Source organism: Moschus berezovskii, chromosome 9, assembly GCF_049115385.1.
Source record: "Moschus berezovskii isolate FMDL1 chromosome 9, NW_MosBer_1.0, whole genome shotgun sequence".
Taxonomy (NCBI): domain Eukaryota; kingdom Metazoa; phylum Chordata; class Mammalia; order Artiodactyla; family Moschidae; genus Moschus; species Moschus berezovskii.
The window spans coordinates 110,875,298-110,893,100 of record NC_142468.1 but is presented as its reverse complement, the minus strand read 5'-3'; the positions used below and the strand labels follow the sequence as shown (position 1 = coordinate 110,893,100).

The window sequence follows — 17,803 nt, the reverse complement described above, 5'->3', positions numbered from 1 at the left end:
AATGTCTAAAAAAGCACAGGTCTAATCCTATTATTTCTGTGCTCAAAAACCCATAGAGGCATTTTCCCCCCATTGCCAATCAGAAGGCCCATTTCTTTAGCCTGGCTCTCAAAACTGTCGATGATCTGGCGGCTTTAACTCACTCATCTAATCCAGGTTCCATTCCAGAATGGAACACCTGCCATTTCCCACACATGCTGTGCACATTCCAGTCTCCACCCAGCCTTTCTCTCTTCGTGGGCCCACACCCTGGGATACTCTCTCCTTCCTCTGCGTCTCTGAGGGCTCAACCACTCTTCACGGATCAGTAGACCTTCATTTGTCCTGCCTTTATGGCAAATATCTATTTAAAATAGTCATTTCTGCTTATGTGTTATGAGACTGCAAACGCATTATGGGCAGGGTTAGTGCTTGAGTCTAATATATATATTTCTATTCTTTTACCACCATCTCCGTCTTCAGGGACACAGTTTTCAACAGGTTTTAATGAATAAATAAGTAAAATAACGTGGCTTCCCAACCAGTCCCCATGCGGAAGAGCTTCTGCTAATGTGCTCTAGTCTGGCAGTGCCCTAGAGCTTGGGACCAAGTGCCCCCGAAAAGCTGCCAGCTCTTCCTGATCCCAGTAGTGCCTTCATTAGGCAGCGTGAACTCAGGAGGAAGGCATGTGGGTAAGAAGATCCACGCAAATAGTCAAGTTCTTTGCTTCTTCCTAAAGAGCAAAATAAACATCCTATTTGGTTTGAAAAAAAAATTAGGCCTCAGAAATTAACAATACAATGTCTTTTTCATAGCTTCAGGAAATGCCAAGGTCTGTCACTGGGGATGGCGACATTTTGTTCCCATTGTGTAGAAAGTGACTGATGAGGCAGGCCTCTTCAGCCATCCTGAAGATCTACTGTTAAAGGAGCAGAACATATTTAGGTGCGTCTCAAGTTCAGTGGGCTTTAACCTTTACAAAGAGAAAACTCCGAGCCCCCTCCCCCAACACACAGAGGGATATTTTCACCTCTAACAAAGGCAGAGCCACAAGGGAGCTCTTGACTCCAGGAGTCCACTGAGTATAACAGCTTCTTGAATCTAGGTTTGTACTACAAACCCTAGAAATATGAATCGAGCGCCGCTCAGGTGAACTGTAAGATTTTTAAGGAAGGTTTGGGGGTTGAAGTGGATGGGAAATGTAATATTTTTAAGGACTGTCTTGAGGGTTGGAGAGGATGGGAAATTTGAGTCTCTCTTTCATCCTTTATGTGTTGGAGTCTATCTACCAAAGAAAGAGAGAGAGAGTCTGACAGTGAATTTACACCTTCTGTGTCGACTTTAGACTGATCAGGGAAAATGACCACCCCACACTCCTGTAAAATCTTAGCGTACCATGAGAAGTGCACAGCGCTGCCTTGTCTTGAACTTCTTAAATTATGGAAAGTGGCTACTAGGAGGGAAGTTTCATGTTTTTCCATTTTTCTGCACAGTTACTCAGGTGGCTTTTCCCGTTTCTTCTCTCCTGCTGGACCTGGGTCCTGTAATTACTATAGCAGAGAGCTAGCTGGAAGGATGTTTGCTCTCTAGGCAAGATCTCCTCTGCTCGGTCTCCTCCCTTTTTTTCTCTTTCTGGCCCCGCCTCCTCCGCTTAACCCGTAGGCAGCAGCTAGACAGCTGTATTCAATCAGAAAACACTTATAACTCCACACGATCCAAACGGGAAACTTCGCCGTGAAGTGCAGCGGCGCCCCGGCTCTCTCCAGCTTTCTTTTCTTCCCCGGAACCCGAGGCTTGGATCCTCCTCGACCCGCCGCCTTGGTTTCTTCGGGAACTCGCCGAAGCCCTGCAGGGGGCCGGATCCTGCCGGAGGTACCCTCCCGCCCGGTCATGGGGGGCGCCCAGACCTCGTAAGAGAGGCGAGGCGGCGCCGAGGCTGCCAGTGCCCCGGGTCCCGCGCCGGCCCTGCCGCTGCGGCGGCTGCGAGCGCGCCACGCCGCCCAGCCTCCTGCAGCAACGGCTCGTCCGTGAAACGCGAGCCGGCTCCGTGCCTTCTACGAGTGCCTGCATCCTTCGTTTGGGCTTCACCACTGTCCTGGGTGAAAATGGCTGTCTAGACTAAAATGTGCCAGAAGGGACCAAGCAGTGGATACCCAGCCTGCTAAGCAACTCGTCAGCTCCGAGACCTGGAAGAGGAGGAGCTCTCGCCTCTGAAAAGTGCAGTCATGAATTCTGGAGTTGCCATGAAATATGGAAACGACTCCTCGGCCGAGCTGAGTGAGGTAAGAAACAGCTGAGGTCAGGAGCTCTGGTTTCTTAGGCATTTGCTTTGCTACACCACCTCCCCCCGCTCCCCATCTCTCACTTCCCTACACGCCACCGCCTCGCGCTCCCAGTCTGGAGGCAGCGCAATTAAAGATTAATAGATTTTCTGGATCTTGTTTTAACTTGTTGTGCTACTCAGGAAATGACCTGAACTGGCTTGATGTTTCGGTCTTAAAGGGGTGTCTTAAAAAAAGAAACAAGCTCACACCAAAGCGTTTCACTCCAAACGCTAAAGCCTTTCACTCTCCGTGGTCTGGGTCCCCTGTCCATTCCCACCACCCTTCCCTTTCGTAGTCGGCAAAATACACGGGGATTCCAGCTGAGCTCAGTCTGAAGGTAAGTAATTTGGTGAGGCTTGTTGGAGCCCTGAGCCTGCCACTGGCTCCCACGTGTGCTGCAATTCAGGCAAGGTGGTCTTTCCTCGGAGGAGACTAATGACCCGCGCTGGGGAGGGGAGTGGAGAGGAAACACATCAAAGCGACTTAGAACTTTATTTCCTGCCTGGGACTGAACTCCTGAGTCTTGAGGCAAGCACATTTGCGATTCCCGGCTCCCTCAGTAACAAATCCACTTGAGTGTTGGAGACCAGCTTTGAAAATAAAGCTTCATGAAACCGTACGCAAATATATGAGTGGTCAGCTGCTGGAGACCACCTTTTGTGATGACTTTAGGGATGCGTCTGGCACATGCCAACCCCCACTCCCCATCTCCCAGGCTTTGAATACCTGGAAAGTGGTGATGGGAAATCTATAGAACTGGGTGCTTAAAAGAGAGGAGGAAGTCTGTGTGATTCGTGTCTACAGCAGGAGGCTTGGTGGCTGTGGATTTTCCTCTTAACATCATCCCTGAGCCGTTTTGGGGCAAAACCATCTGTGCTTCTTGAGTATGGCTGGAGAGAGCAAAGGGGAAGAAAAGGAGCCCTGTGAAAAACAGCCGGAAGGCAGATAGAGGTGATGTCAGATTACCAGCTGTGAAGGGAGAATGAAAGGATGGAGCCCTCTCTAGTGGGTGAGGGCTGCTGCTGGGGAAGCACAGGGTGTAGCAGGCGGGAATCTGAGGAGGTCTGAGGCCGACATCCAGCAGTGAGGACAGTTGGCCCCTGCCTGGTGCTCTGAGTGTTTTGTTGATGAGTTGTCCCAGCTCCCATTTGAAACAGCGTTGTGAGGTGTTGGACAAATGAAGTAAAGCCGTTTCTTAATCCTCATGGTTTTCCCTGTGACGTGGATGCTAAGAGTGAGGGCTTCACTTAAAGACAGGAGGTAGGGGAAGAGGTTCAAAGACCCAAGTGATTTTTGCCAATTTTACATGTGGGGAGAGGTTTCACATCTAAACTAGAACCCAAAACCCCACTCCACTAATAGCACTGTTGAAGGAGAAGTCTTTGACATGTCTTCTAAAGTCATTTAAGATAAGAAACCAAGAGACTCACTGACAGAGCACACTTACGGTTGCCGAGGGGAAGGGGTGGTTAGAGTTTGGATGGACGTGTGCACACTGCTGTAATTAAGATGGATAACCAATAGGACCTGCTGCAGAGCACAGGAACTCTGCCCAGTGTTTTGTGGCAGCCTGGATGCGAGGGGAGTTTGGGGGAGAATGGATACATGTGTATGTATGGTTGAGTCCCTTCCCTGTTCACCTGAAATTAACAGTCACAACATTGTTAACTGGCTGTACCCCAATACAAAATAGAAAGTAAAAAAAAAAAAATTAAGAAATCAGAGGCATGTATCTTGCAGAGTCTTTGCCAGGTCCTTCACATCGTTTGTTTCTATGTGGCAATTTTAAGTCTCTGTCACCCGAGAAGTATGTTATTCAGGTACCTTTGTTTAAAAAATGAATCATAGGTTTAGGATGAAGGTGACTAGAATGCTGACGAGAGAGAAAGGAGGCTTGGATTGACTGGAATAGTATTGGCACTGTCAGTGAGTGCATTAGATGAGCCGAGGACCTGTGAAACTCAGCTGGGAGGTATAACTCTCCATTATTTGCCTGGCTGTATCCTTAGGAGTTCCTTGGGAAACCCTGCGGCCACGTGAAAGCGCTGAGGGTGCTTCGTGGCCCCTGCATTAGTTGGAGCAGTAGTAATAGAGCGTTATAGAACGCAGTTTTGTTTCTAAGAAAGTAAACAAGTTTCTGTCCCAGCCATGTCCTTCGCCAGGTTTCCTCTCCTCTCCTTCCATGTCTGCTCATTTGTTTCTCGGCTGGTTTCCACTTCTAGGTCTAGTGACTTACTTGCCACTCTGTCCCGCCAATCTTGAGTTTCCCTGCAGATTAAGTAGTTGAAATGGGCTTTAAGAATAGTTTTATATACACACACATATATATATATTTAAATACTTTTTTTTTTGGCTATGCTGCACATCTTTCAGGATTTTAGTTCTCTGACCAGGAATCGAACCTGTGCCCCCTGCAATGGAAGTGCAGAGTCCTTGACCACCAAAGAATTCCCCCATATTTTAAATCAGGGTGTATGTAAACAGAATTTGTAAGCAAAGGAGGGTTGTGTGAGTCATACCTTGTGGACCCTAAATCTCAGTTCACTTTATCATGGGCATTATTTGTAGCAATTGCCTTCTGTGTAGTATCCATGGAGCAGTATCTGTATGGATCCATAGACTTGAAAATTCATTTGTATTTCTCATTAAGGTCCGTGATGTAAAGGAGAGTTTCCTATTTTCACTGTAATTTTTCTCTTAAACACTGGTTTTCCTTTAATGTCTTAGCGGGCAGAGTCACCATCCTCTTTTATTAAGACCTACCTTTTGGTGACATAGTTCTTGTTGCCCAGGAGCCTCAAAGCTGTGTGGAGGTCGCCTTGGGGTCAGATTGAGCCTGATGCTCACCAGGCATTTCAGGGGCAGGAAGAGTAGTGATATTGCCTTGCCTTGTCCTGGGTATCATGAACAAGATGCTGTCTCATTGGTGTTGACTTGAGAGCTTAGCCCTTCTACAAGTGTTCTCTGGCCACTAGAGTCATTGCCTCTTATACGATATTGTTGACACTGACACTGTAACATCCTAAACAAGGGGGAGTGACTGAAATCAGTTTCTTGTTGTCATTTGCTGGTCCTGTTGGTGACAGCAGTAGCTTGGTCCCTGCTGGCCTTTGCCTGCAGTGTCTCAGGAGTGCTTGGGTGCAAGAGAGGCAGGAGGCATGTCGATGTGAAGCATTCATGATCAGGAGACCTAGCTGGGTATTGGGCATGAGAACTTTAAAAATGGAAAAACAGGAAGTTCATGAATGTGTTCCTCTTGTGTCTTTATTTTAAACAATAGCTGTTTAAGATTCTGTGAGATAATAAGAGACAGTAAAATTGTCTCTACCTGTGGTCATATTAATGACCACAAATGATTTTATCAGGTCTAAACACTTTAACCAAAGTGAACTAATCCTTATCATTGACAACAACACAACGAAAGGAAAATTTGAGAAGCGTGAGTTGGCTATTCTTTTTTCTTATCTATTGGCTCTCCTTATCAAAGACTGTTTTTCTTTTCCTAACACGAAGTTGAGGAAGGACTTCAACACCAGACACATTAAAAGTTCTTAGAAACTTAAATGTTAGACTCTCAGGTCCTCTCCCCCATGATCAAGAAGCTGAATGGACTCACTTTCAGCAGCATGAGAATTCAGTTCAGTTCAGTTCAGTCACTCAGTCGTGTCCAACTCTTTGCGACCCCATGAATCACAGCACGCCAGGCCTCCCTGTCCATCACCAACTCCCGGAGTTCACTCAGACTCATGCCTATCGAGTCGGTGACACAATACAACCATCTCACTCTTTGTCGTCCCCTTCTTCTCCCGCCCCCAATCCCTCCCAGCATCAGAGTCTTTTCCAGTGAGTCAACTCGTCGCATGAGGTGGCCAAAGTATTGGAGTTTCAGCTTTAGCATCAGTCCTTCCAAAGAACACCCAGGATTGATCTCCGTTAGAATGGACTGGTTGGATCTCCTTGCAGTCCAAGGGACTCTCAAGAGTCTTCTCCAGCACCACAGTTCAAAAGCATCAATTCTTCGGCGATCAGCTTTATGCAGAGTACATCATGAGGAACGCTGGGCTGGAAGAAGCACAAGCTGGAATCAAGATTGCTGGGAGAAATATCAATAACCTCAGATATGCAGATGACACCACCCTTATGGCAGAAAGTGAAGAGGAACTCAAAAGCCTCTTGACGAAAGTGAAAGAGGAGAGTGAAAAGGTTGGCTAGAAGCTCAACATTCAGAAAACGAAGATCATGGCATCTGGTCCCATCACTTCATGGCAAATAGATGGGGAAACAGTGGAAACAGTGTCAGACTTTATTTTTTTGGGCTCCAAAATCACTGCGGATGCTGATTGCAGCCATGAAATTAAAAGATGCTTACTCCTTGGAAGGAAAGTTATGACCAACCTAGACAGTATTAAAAAGCAGAGACATTACTTTGCCAACCAAGGTCCGTCTAGTCAAGGCTATGGTTTTTCCAATGGTCATGTATGGATGTGAGAGTTGGACTGTGAAGAAAGCATGAGAATAAATTCTCCCAAACGTCATCAAGGAAAGGCCGCTAATCTTCTTCCTCATTGCCCTGCGTTTTCTGTCAGCAATTAGTTCTCTTTGTCTTGGTTAAAACTTGTGGGACCAGTATGTAGTTGAACCTTATTTCACTGTCATAATCACATTTTTTGGTTCTTAGAATTATTCAGACCTTGGAAAGATGTCTTAAGGTACAGTGTTATGAAGGTAATGACTTGAATTTATCTTCACAGGATAGCAGTGGACTGGATCTGCTTTCCTGATAGACAGCTGCCTATTTATGTAGCAAACTAAAATTTTGTCTTTAAGGGTTTGTTCTTTCTTGGCAGTGATTAAAATCTCCTGTCCAAAGCAGTCAGTGTATATTCTTTGCTTTTTAAACATCAAGCAATGAATAGGTAAATTTCTCCCATCACTATTTACTTTGAAACTTTAGTTGCCCCCAAAGAAATCATATGTCCCTTAACCCTGTCCTTCTTTCTTTATTCAAAGCCTCTTTCATGAGATTATTCCCCTCCTGAATGTAGGTTATAGAGGCGACTCCTTGTGCTTTCACCATTCACTTGTTGCGTAGCTGGTGAAACCCACATTTTTATTGGTACTCTAATTAAGAAGTGGATTTGTACAGAAGAAAATTGTTCTCTAGATGAGATAATCATACAAGATAATCCAAGTGGCTGTCTCACAGATGTACTTACTTTGCATCAAGTTTACAAAATATCAGGGTTGGAAGATCTCCTGATATGCCCACACCCTTTTCTACTTCTTTCTTACTCCTCTGTCCTTTTGGAATCACGCTTCATTGTAATGAGTTGTCTACTGTCTGTCTTAGACACAAACCATTAGCATCAGAATAGCAGTGTCACAGAGGCTGTGCACATAGTAGGTGTTGAACAAATGTTTGAATGAACACCCTGCCTCTTCTCTCGCTCTTCCCTTTTCATAAACATAGAATTTGAACAACCGATTTGAGTGCTTGGTCTAAGGATTTTTTTGGCTGTCCATGGCTGTGTAACAAACTGCCCCACAAATTTAAAGACTTAAAATACCTATCTTACTTGTGATTTTGCAGTTTTGGGCAGAGCTGGAGGTGGTTGGACTTGTGTCTGTAGCTACATGATCCACCTCCAAAATGGCTTAATAATGTGGCTGGCCAGTGTGTGCTGGCTTGGGCTGGTCACCTCACTTCTCTCCTACTCGGGCCTGACCATGTGCTACTTGGGTTTCCTCTCATCATGGCAGCTAGGTTCCCAGGAGGGAGTGAAAGCTGCCAATTCGTTTAAAATGTAGGACTGAAATTGGCAAGAGTCACATCTGTATTCTGTTGGTTAGAACAGCTGTATGCTTAGCCCAGATTCAGAGGGGTGAAGAAAGAGATCCCACCTCTTCAAAGGGGTTTGATAAATAATTTGCAACCATTTTTAGTCTAGTATAGAAGTCACAAAACAAGATCCATGCCTAAAACCCTGATCTCCTAATTCCCAATGGCTTGCAATAACTTTTGCTGTTTTATTTTGTTTTTAGCCATTAATTTGCTGGTTTGCATAGGTAACACTTTCTAAGCTTTTTCTAGGTATTCACTCGCTTAGTTATCAAAAACCCTATGACATACATTCTATGATGTCCATGTTACAGGTAGAGAAATTAAGGCATAAGAGATGAAAACCCTTACAAAGATTATACAGATAATGAATGGTAGTGTCAAACTTTGAGGCCAGTTGGTCTTTCTCCAGAATCTACCGTTCCTCTAGTGGTTCTTTTTGTTAGTTTCTATTATTACTCTCAGCTTTTCATCCTATTTTCCTAGGAGGGAGTATTCTATTTAATAAGCCTGTTTAACTTGATTTGTATTGTAATCTCTATGCAATACCTAGGTAAACTTTTTTTACAAGAATGAAATGAATATGCTCATTGCCTTCACCTTCAAGTGGCTGAAGAATTCTAGACACTGATTTTCAAGAGCCCTAAAAGGAGATTTATTGACAAGGAGTAGGGCAGTCTTCAGCCAAGAAGGCCTTCCTTCTGTCCCCACTTAAACTGAAGGACGACGAGGCCACGTGACCTCTACCCCGCCGTCCTGAGGCGTTTGAGGAATTCATGCTGCAATATGTGAGGTGCCCGAATAAGATGTTCTCTGTGACAAAGATTAGGGTTCTTTCACCCCGGCGGGTGGGGCTCTAGACTTCTGCTGCTGCTGCTGCTGCTGCTAAGTCGCTTCAGTCGTGTCCGACGCTGTGCGATCCCACAGACGGCAGCCCACCAGGCTCCCCCGTCCCTGGGATTCTCCAGGCAAGAACACTGGAGTGGGTTGCCATTTCCTTCTCCAATGCATGAAAGTGAAAAGTGAAAGTGAAGTCGCTTAGTCGTGTCCGACTCAGCGACCCCATGGATTGCAGCCTACCAGGCTCCTCCATCCATGGGATTTTCCAGACTTCTACTACAGTTGGCTAAATCACTGGGGGCCTGCCAAGCCCTGAGGTTGATTAAAAAGAAAAAGCCGGTGAGGTGGACAGCCCCGGCTGCGGCAGGGCAGCTGCTGCTGCTGGGTCCTGAGGTGGCGCGTGCTGAGAGGGCCGGAGAGACAGTGAGCGGAGCCCGGCGGGAGGCATCAGTCCTGAGGTGTGGCTGGCCCGGTGGTGGTCAAGAAACATGGGAGGGAGGTCAGTCAGAGACCAGGCAGACGATCAGAACTTGAGATGGCCCCAGACCTGAATGCAGGGCGAGAACCTTGATTCTGAGGAAGGGCTTTGTCCAGGCAGGAAGTTTGGAAATCAGTCCCAAGACTTTTCACCTTAATGACTTCTTTAGAGGACTGTGGTTAGGAGGTTTGAGGTGCCAGGACTTTGAGAGGGGCACACATCCAGAGCAGGGAGTATGATGGAGACACTCACCAAGTAAACTCAAGGTGCTATTTTAATAGCTGCTTGAGACACACATCATGTGGAAGGCGTCCTCCCACACCCAGGCTGTAACTAGAAAATAAAACCTGCATTTACAGAAAGATTAAGAAATTGGTGATGAAAAAAGATTTGAAATTTAGGTTTTGATCCAAGGAGTCAAACTTCAGGAAACCAAGATTACATTTTAAGTAATCTCTAGATTCTAGGAAAAGAGGTTTATGTTAGCAAGATTATAGAATTAGACAAGCTAAAAAAAGACACAGAAAATTGATAGTAGTCAGGATGTAGATTTTTATATCAGCAGGGGGGTGGCATGGCAGAGATAAGTTATTGGCAATTATATTCTCACCTCCCTTAAATGCACCTGAATTCCTAGCAGTGGCCAACTTTTATTCTTGAAAGAAACAGGAAGAGAATAAACTGGATTATACAGATAAAGAGAAGTTCAGTTTATACAGTATATATTTACTGGGATCACAAAGCTGTCCTCTCTTTCTATCAAATGCCCCTTTTCTCTTGCTGAACAGAAGCAGCCAACATTAATGCAAAAGGGAAAGAGAACACCTTTTCGAAAGTTTGCATTATCATAAGGAATCACTGAGGTTATAAAGCACTTTTTATATAAATCTTTCAGTATATCTTTGAAACACAGCAGAGGAAATTAAACTTTGAGACAATTTAGGCAAAAAAGAAAAAATCTCAGGCGTTCAGTTCAGTCACTCAGTCGTGTCCGACTCTTTGCGACCCCATGAACCGCAGCACTCCAGGCCTCCCTGTCCATCACCAACTCCCAGAGTCCACCCAAACCCATGTCCATTGAGTCGGTGATACCATCCAACCATCTCATTCTCTGTTGTCCCCTTCTCCTCCTGCCCTCAATCTTTCCCAGCATCAGGGTCTTTTCAAATGAGTCAGCTCTTCGCATGAGGTGGCCAAAGTATTGGAGTTTCTGCTTCAGTATCAGTCCTTCCAATGAACACCCAGGACTGATCTCCTTTAGGATGGACTGGTTGGATCTCCTTGCAGTCTAGAGGACTCTCAAGAGCCTTCTTCAACTTCACAGTTCAAAAGCATTAATTCTTCAGCGCTCAACTTTCTTTATAATCCAACTCTCACATCCATACATGACCACTGGAAAAACCACAGCCTTGACTAGATGGACCTTTGTTGGCAAAGTAATGTCTCTACTTTTTAATATCTGTCTAGGTTGGTCATAACTCTCCTTTCAAGGAGTAAGCGTCTTTTAATTTCATGGCTGCAGTCACCATCCGCAGTGATTTTGGAGCCAGAAAAATAAAGTCAGCCACTGTTTCCCATCTATTTGCTATGAAGTGATGGGACCAGATGCCATGATCTTAGTTTTCTGAATGTTGAGCTTTAAGCCAACTTTTTCCACTCTTGTCTTTCACTTTCATCAAGAGGCTGTTTAGTTCTTCTTCACTTCTGCCATAAGGGTGGTGTCATCCACATATCTGAGGTTATTGATATTTCTCCTGGCTGTCTTAATTCCAGCTTGTGCTTCCTCCATTCTCGGGCATTAGCAGCTGTTGATTCTACTTGCCGTACAAAAAGCTGTAAGTTAGGGGCTGTTAACTTTGTAAAGAGCAATCAAAGTCTGTTGGGCTGGAAGAGTTGTATGGTGAAACTACTCCATGCTTTGATTTGTGGGACATTGTGAGGCAGAGTACTTGTCAGGAGCTTTGGTTGGTGCTTGGAACATGTGCCGGGACATATGGGACCCGAGATGGAAATGCACTTGTAAGCCAAAGGTGATGGTGTTCTGAGAACAGAAAGCTTCACGAAGCCTCTGTGTGTACAGGCACATCAGTGAATGACTCCAGCTGGATTTGTGAGAAATACTGAGGCAATTGTCAAAGGAAGAATGCCAACGTGGAAAAGCAGCTATTAGAAAAGCAGTGGATCCTCTGGTTGGTTGCATGGTGAGAGTGGGGTAATGGCTTGTCCCTGTTTCCTTTGGGTCGTGTTGACTTGTTCATAGAATACATGGCATGCTTGCAGGGACTTCTTGCTCCTGCCCGCGTCCTTCTCAGCCTCCCAGGTTAGTCATTCTTTCCTCATCTGTGTTCAGAATATCTACTTTATCCACAACCTCCCTGGGAGACCATGCGATCTTTGAAAGCAGGCACAGAGTGAAACCCATCAGAGTATTGCCGGCACCTCGTCAATATGTGACTCAGAGCATCCACAGGCTTCATATTTACTTGTTGGACCAGACAGTAGTTACTTCATAGTGTGACAGATGTGTTGGATTGACCACTTATGTATTTTGGTTAAAGGACACATGTGAAAAACTTCAGTTTGATCATTATTACTGTAACACTCTCTATTCCTAGCTCATTTTTCCATTCCACAAACATTGTGTGCCTTCTGTCTGCCAGGTGCCGTTCCTTGGTGTGGGGTTACAGAAGCAAAACTGATGCAGTCCCTGTTTTAATGAATATTACATTCCAGCGGCAAACAGACAACACGCATGACAGATACATCCAGTGGTGATGCACAGGAGGAAGGAAGAGTGAAGGAGGGAGGGATGCTATTACGTGATCGGGGAAGACCTGTCTGCGGCAATCTGTGAACCGAGACCTGAAGGCAAGGAGGATGGAGTCAGCAAACATGATGAGGACTGTTTCAGGCAGTGGGACAGATAAAGGTCAAGGTCAGAGACCAGAGCGTGCATGGTATGTGTCAGCTAGGAGATGTGCGTCCGAGTGCGGTGAGCAAGGGGAGAGTGGAAGGAGGTGAGGTCAGGAAAGATAGTTCTGGTGAGATCACCTGTCTCTTTGGAGAAGAATCTGGATTTCTCTGGAGTGTTTTGAAAATACGCCTGAATTGATTTTTTAAAAATCCTTCTTGTGTGTGTATGTGTGTGTGTGTTCTTTTGAGGGGCTAGGGGCAGGAAGATGTCCTCAGAAACAGGAGGAGCTAGCAAAGAAAAGGCCGGGAAGGTTGTGTCCCAAAAGAAACTGTTCTCAGAAAAGGTAGAGCGATTGGTCAGACACTTCCCCTTTTGTTTCCTTCACTCTCTTAAAGCCTTTGCATATGCCCAGACTTTCAAACGGTATCATTTTCTCCAAGCATAAATTGTTGTAAGCACTAAAATAAACTATAATTATTTTTGAACATCCTCAGAGTATGTGGGTATGCTTTTACCTTGAGAGGAGTGGTTTAAAGGACTGAGTGATGTGAACACTGGCCAAGAATGATTTGAAAACTGCCTTCCCTTCCTCGATGGATGGTTCTGTGTTGATGGATGCTGATATAAGAGTATAGGTGGGTTCTGAATTAGGAAAACTGAGCTCTGTTTTCCACTGTCATTTGGACCAGTTTCCTTCCACTATTTAAGTTCACTTGACTTTTTTATGAACTTTCATATTAGTTTATTGACTTATAACCAGTATAGCTCCAAGGAGCCTGGAATATTGACCCTTTTGTCCTTTAGAAAAGCATAGCTATTTAGCAGTCAGATCATGATGAGAAAGTTGCCAGGTAAGCCTGGAATTAGACAAAGGAAATGTTTCTGTTGGGTGGCGCCATTAAGAACGTCTTTGATTTGTATTTTGTTTTATCCAAGCTATTTGCGTGATTGATGAGGAAGCTGAGGCATGAAGCCTGGTTAGTGGCAGAGGTGAAGTGTAGAAACCAGATTTTTTTCCCCTTAACTCCCAGGTATAATTTTTCCTCTTCTGCCTCAACTTCCTCAGTTTCTATATCACAGGATTTGTTTTAAAGTATGTGTTTTACCATAATCATCTGCAATTATTTTAAGAGGTGAAAGTCTAATTCTCCTGTATTCCCATCTACATATGACATTACTACTAAATCACACTATTAAAATAATTGGAAAAATTTATTTTTAGCTCTAAGTACGATTTTGGTATATATTGTAGTAGTCTGCACTCCATGGGTTTTTATTGGTCAAGCTCATTGGGGTCTACCAGGTAAAAAATCCAGAAGAGCAGTATGTTCTATTTGGGTGAATAGCTAGATGATCTTGCTGTCTGACTGGTTTGCCAGTTGCTGTCTGTTGATAGTTCAGGACTTAGTCAATTATTCTAGCCATTTTTTAAAAAAATTATAGTAAAATATAAATCACATAAAATTAACAGTCTTAACCATTTTAAGGGTACCATTCTGTGGCATTAAGTACATTCATATTATTGTGCAGCCTTCATAACCATCCGTCTCCAGCACTTCTTCACCTTCTCCAACTGAAACTCTATGCCCATCAAACACTCCCCATTTCCTTCCTCTCCCTGGTAACTACCATTTTACTTTCTGCCCCTCTGAATTTGACTCGTCTTGATACCTCGAGTTTCATAAACTATTTATTCCTTCATGATTGTTTTGTTTCCCTTAGCATAATGTCTTCTAGGTTCATTGATACTGTAGCACATGTCAGAATGTCCTTTTTATGACTGAATGATAATCTACTGTTCAGTTCAGTCGCTCAGTCATGTCTGGCTCTTTGCGACCCCATGAACTGCAGCATGCCAGGCTTCCCTGTCCATCACCAACTCCCAGAGCTTGTTGAAATTCATGTCCATAAAGTCAGTGATGCCATCCAACCATCTCATCCACTGTCGTCCTCATCTCCTCCTGCCTTCAACCTTTCCCAGGATCAGGGTCTTTTCCAGTGAGTGAGTTCTTCACATCAGGTGGCCAAAGTATTGGAGTTTCAGCTTCAACATCAATCTTTCCAATGAATATTCAAGACTGATTTCCTTCTGGATGGACTGGTTGGATCTCCTTGCAGTCCAAGGGACTCTCAAGAGTCTTCTCCAACACCACAGTTCAAAAGCATCAATTCTTCGGCGCTCAGGTTTCTTTATAGTCTGACTCTCACATCCATACATGATTACTGGAAAAACCATTGCTTTGACCAGATGGACCTTTGTTGGCAAAGTAATGTCTCTGTTTTTTAATATGATGTCTAGGTTGGTCATACCTTTTCTTCCAAAGAGCAACCATCTTTTAATTTCATGACTGCAGTCACCATCCGCAGTGATTTTGGAGCCCAGAAAAATAAAGTCTGTTACTGTTTCCACTGTTTCCCCATCTATTTGCCATGTTATGTTTGGTTTATCCATTCATCTGTCAGTGGACACTTGGGTTGCCTCTACTTCATGGCTATTGTGAAAAATTCTGTGATGCCTGTGGGTATGCAAATATTTGTTGGACTCCTTGTTTTCACTTCATTTGGGTACATTCCCAGAATTAGGATTGCTAGAGCATGTGTGAATTCCATGTTTCACTTTGGGGGGAATGGCCATACCATCTTAGTGGCTGCTCCACTTTACATCATTCCCACCAGCAATGCAAAGGTTCCAACTTCTTCACATCCTTGCCAACACTTCTGTTTCATTTTGCTTTTTAAATAATAGCCATCATAATGGATATGAAGTGTTATTTACTTGTGGTTCCTCTTTTTATTTCCCTAATGATTACTGATGTTGAACATCTTTTCACGTGCTTGTTGGCCCTATCTTTGTCAGAGAATCTCTATTCAAGTCTGCATCCATTTGTTTGATCAAATTATACAGGAGATTCTTTGTTGTTGCACAATAAGAGTGTTCATGTTTTTGGGCATCAGTTCCCCATTCCTTTTCTCCTTTGTCCACGTCTGCTGTTTCCCTGTGACTGGAGCTTTGCACAGCCTCTGGCTCCTTGATATTTCCAGATGGAGTTACTGTGAGTGTAAAATGAGGCATGAACCGTACTCTGCTTCTGCATGGAAAACAGATGGGCTCACTCAAGCCCAGGAGACTCCTTCCTCTACGATGTCCAGGAATAAGTAACTCCCTGATGCATCGTGAGGCCAGCACTCCTTTCTCTGGCCGACACCCAGCAGCTCTCCCCCTGCTGCTGTATACATACAGACTAGGTTATCTCAAGCAGTGTTAGGCACCAGAGTTAGCAGTTATGTTCACTGCACTTGAAGAGTTATGCTGCTCCACTGACATGCGGTGATTTCACAGTATTTAAGGAGGATTTTTTAGTAGAGGGCTTTAGCAAGAGGGGCCTGTGGAGAGTTAGCCAGGAAGTCTGAGGCTGGTCTTTTAGATTAGATAACTGTTACTTTATTTCTTGGTGCTGTGAATCTAATCCTGGTTAAACCAAAATCTGATTTGTTTTCATGCTTGACTGGGAGCATTTTTGATTAGGTATTTGGATGAGAGTGAGCATGGACTCGGAGCACTGTGGGAAGGAGATAGTCCAGGGCTGCTCTGCTGGGGCTGATTATTAATCAGGGGTTAGTAGTGAGGAGGGGAAAGTAGGTGAGTTGGACCCCAGGACAGGAGTTTTGGCTTCTAGTGGGTAGATTTAAACTAAAGTTGGGATCCCCTTTTTTCAGGATGCTTTGATGTACTCAGAGGTCAGAAGGCAGGTTGCCTTCTGGTGTGATTAATAGAGTGACTTTTCAGACTGTTTCTCCTTTGGGGCATCTGAGATACTGAGGAAAATGCTGTCTGGACATATATGTTTTATAATTAAGGGCAAAGAAAGTGTCTGATGTGATGAAACTGCCTTCAAGCCCTTTAATTCCCCCAGTGTCGGAGATAGGGCACCCTTCTTATTTGGCATAAAAGTCCCAGCCAGCAATGAGGACATCTTGGGATCAGGGTAATATGTTGAATGACCAAGAGAGAAGTCTCTTTTCGCCAACTTCTTTACTAACTTCTTCTCTGGGCCAAGTCACTTTATCACCTCAGTTTGTCCATCTGCAAAACTGTGTGGTGAAGCTGTGTGCTCTGAAATCACAGCTCTGCCACTTCCTAGCTAGGCGATGTGGACTCAGTTGCCTTTCTGGGCTGCACATTCTCGATTATAAAATAGTGAAAATTCACCTTGGTGAAGACCAGTGACATAACCTATGTAGTGCTTATCAAAGTGCATGATAAATACTAATAGTTAGCTCTCATAGTATTATTTTTATTTTTTTGCTACTACAAACAGAACATTAGTAGCTGTGGTTGTAAGTGAGCACTAAAATTTTTAGAAAAATTTTTAAAAGAAGTTCTTACGTAGAGACAGACTTGTCATGAAGACAATATCCAAGAAAAGTGTTTCACAGCCTGCTGATGTTTGCTGGACTTCAATGCCAACAGCTCATTATCTGGGAAAATGTTTTTCCAAATATTGGCAAAAGAAAGGTATTTCCTTTTTTGGATTTACAGAGTCAGAATGTTAATGAGCTAGCAAGTGGCAGTATTAATCAGTTAAAAACATTTGTTTTTTTGGCTGTGCCACACAGCCTGTGGGATCTTGGTTCCCGAAACTGGGATCAAACCCAGGCCCACTGCATTGGAAGCATGGAGTCTTAACCAACTGGACTGCCAGGGAAGTCCTTACTAATTACTTTTAAAAGGTTAGTGTGTTTATCACTTTTATTTCATTGGTTCTAATTTTGTCCCAGCTATAGTACCGTCAAGTCCTCTTTGTGCCCAGGACTGACCTTAAGATGACCATCCTAGTTGGTGATAGAACACGAGAGAGGGAAGGCCAGCCAGTCCCTGCCCACACCCAGGATAAGGATGCAGAACAGAGAGACGATGTGCGGGTATTGCTATTGCATAACTACTTCTTTCATGGAGACCCGGTTTTATCAGCGATGCACACTTTGTGGAGTCCCTTTCAAGTTGTGATCTGTTTACTGTAAGAAGGTTGCTGCCATATGGGTGGGAGCTTTGCCTCAAAGCACTAACAGATGGGGGAGGCTCCTCTGCCAAAGGAGGGGCCCTTGGTAAGCGGGTTTGAGAGGACTTGAGGTGTGCCCCCAGCAGCGAAGTCTGTCTCTATTGCTGTGTACAGCTAACTTTTTCAATTTGAAAGAATTTTCTAAAAGCTTCTTGATTGAGGTTTTGTCTCATGGTCAGAAATGAGAAAATGGTGGAATATTCTCTCGGATTCTGAAGTTGTGAAACAGTTTTATCGTTGGCTGAAGAGGGATATATTTGAGGGCAACGGGAAGGAACCTAACACGAGTCAGCAACCTTAACCCTGGGCTCTCACATCTCACTTTCTGGTTGTGAAGTTTTGGATTCCTTGAACTTGCATCTCCGGCTC

The 17,803-nt window shown here is 44.3% G+C and overlaps 1 protein-coding gene across 2 annotated transcripts in view; it reads left to right on the top strand.

The window, feature by feature from the left end:
• The first annotated feature begins 2,121 nt into the window (after positions 1-2,121).
• MCC (MCC regulator of Wnt signaling pathway) overlaps positions 2,122-17,803 on the top strand; it is a 323,312-nt gene continuing 307,630 nt past the window's right edge. The window contains exon 1 of one of the 2 annotated variants that reach the window (XM_055435515.2): positions 2,122-2,261. In XM_055435515.2, the coding sequence (XP_055291490.1) occupies positions 2,205-2,261 (57 nt within the window). In that variant the 5' untranslated portion in view covers positions 2,122-2,204. The remainder of the gene's footprint in view (positions 2,262-17,803) is intronic. The other variant, XM_055435516.2, reaches the window with a different exon arrangement.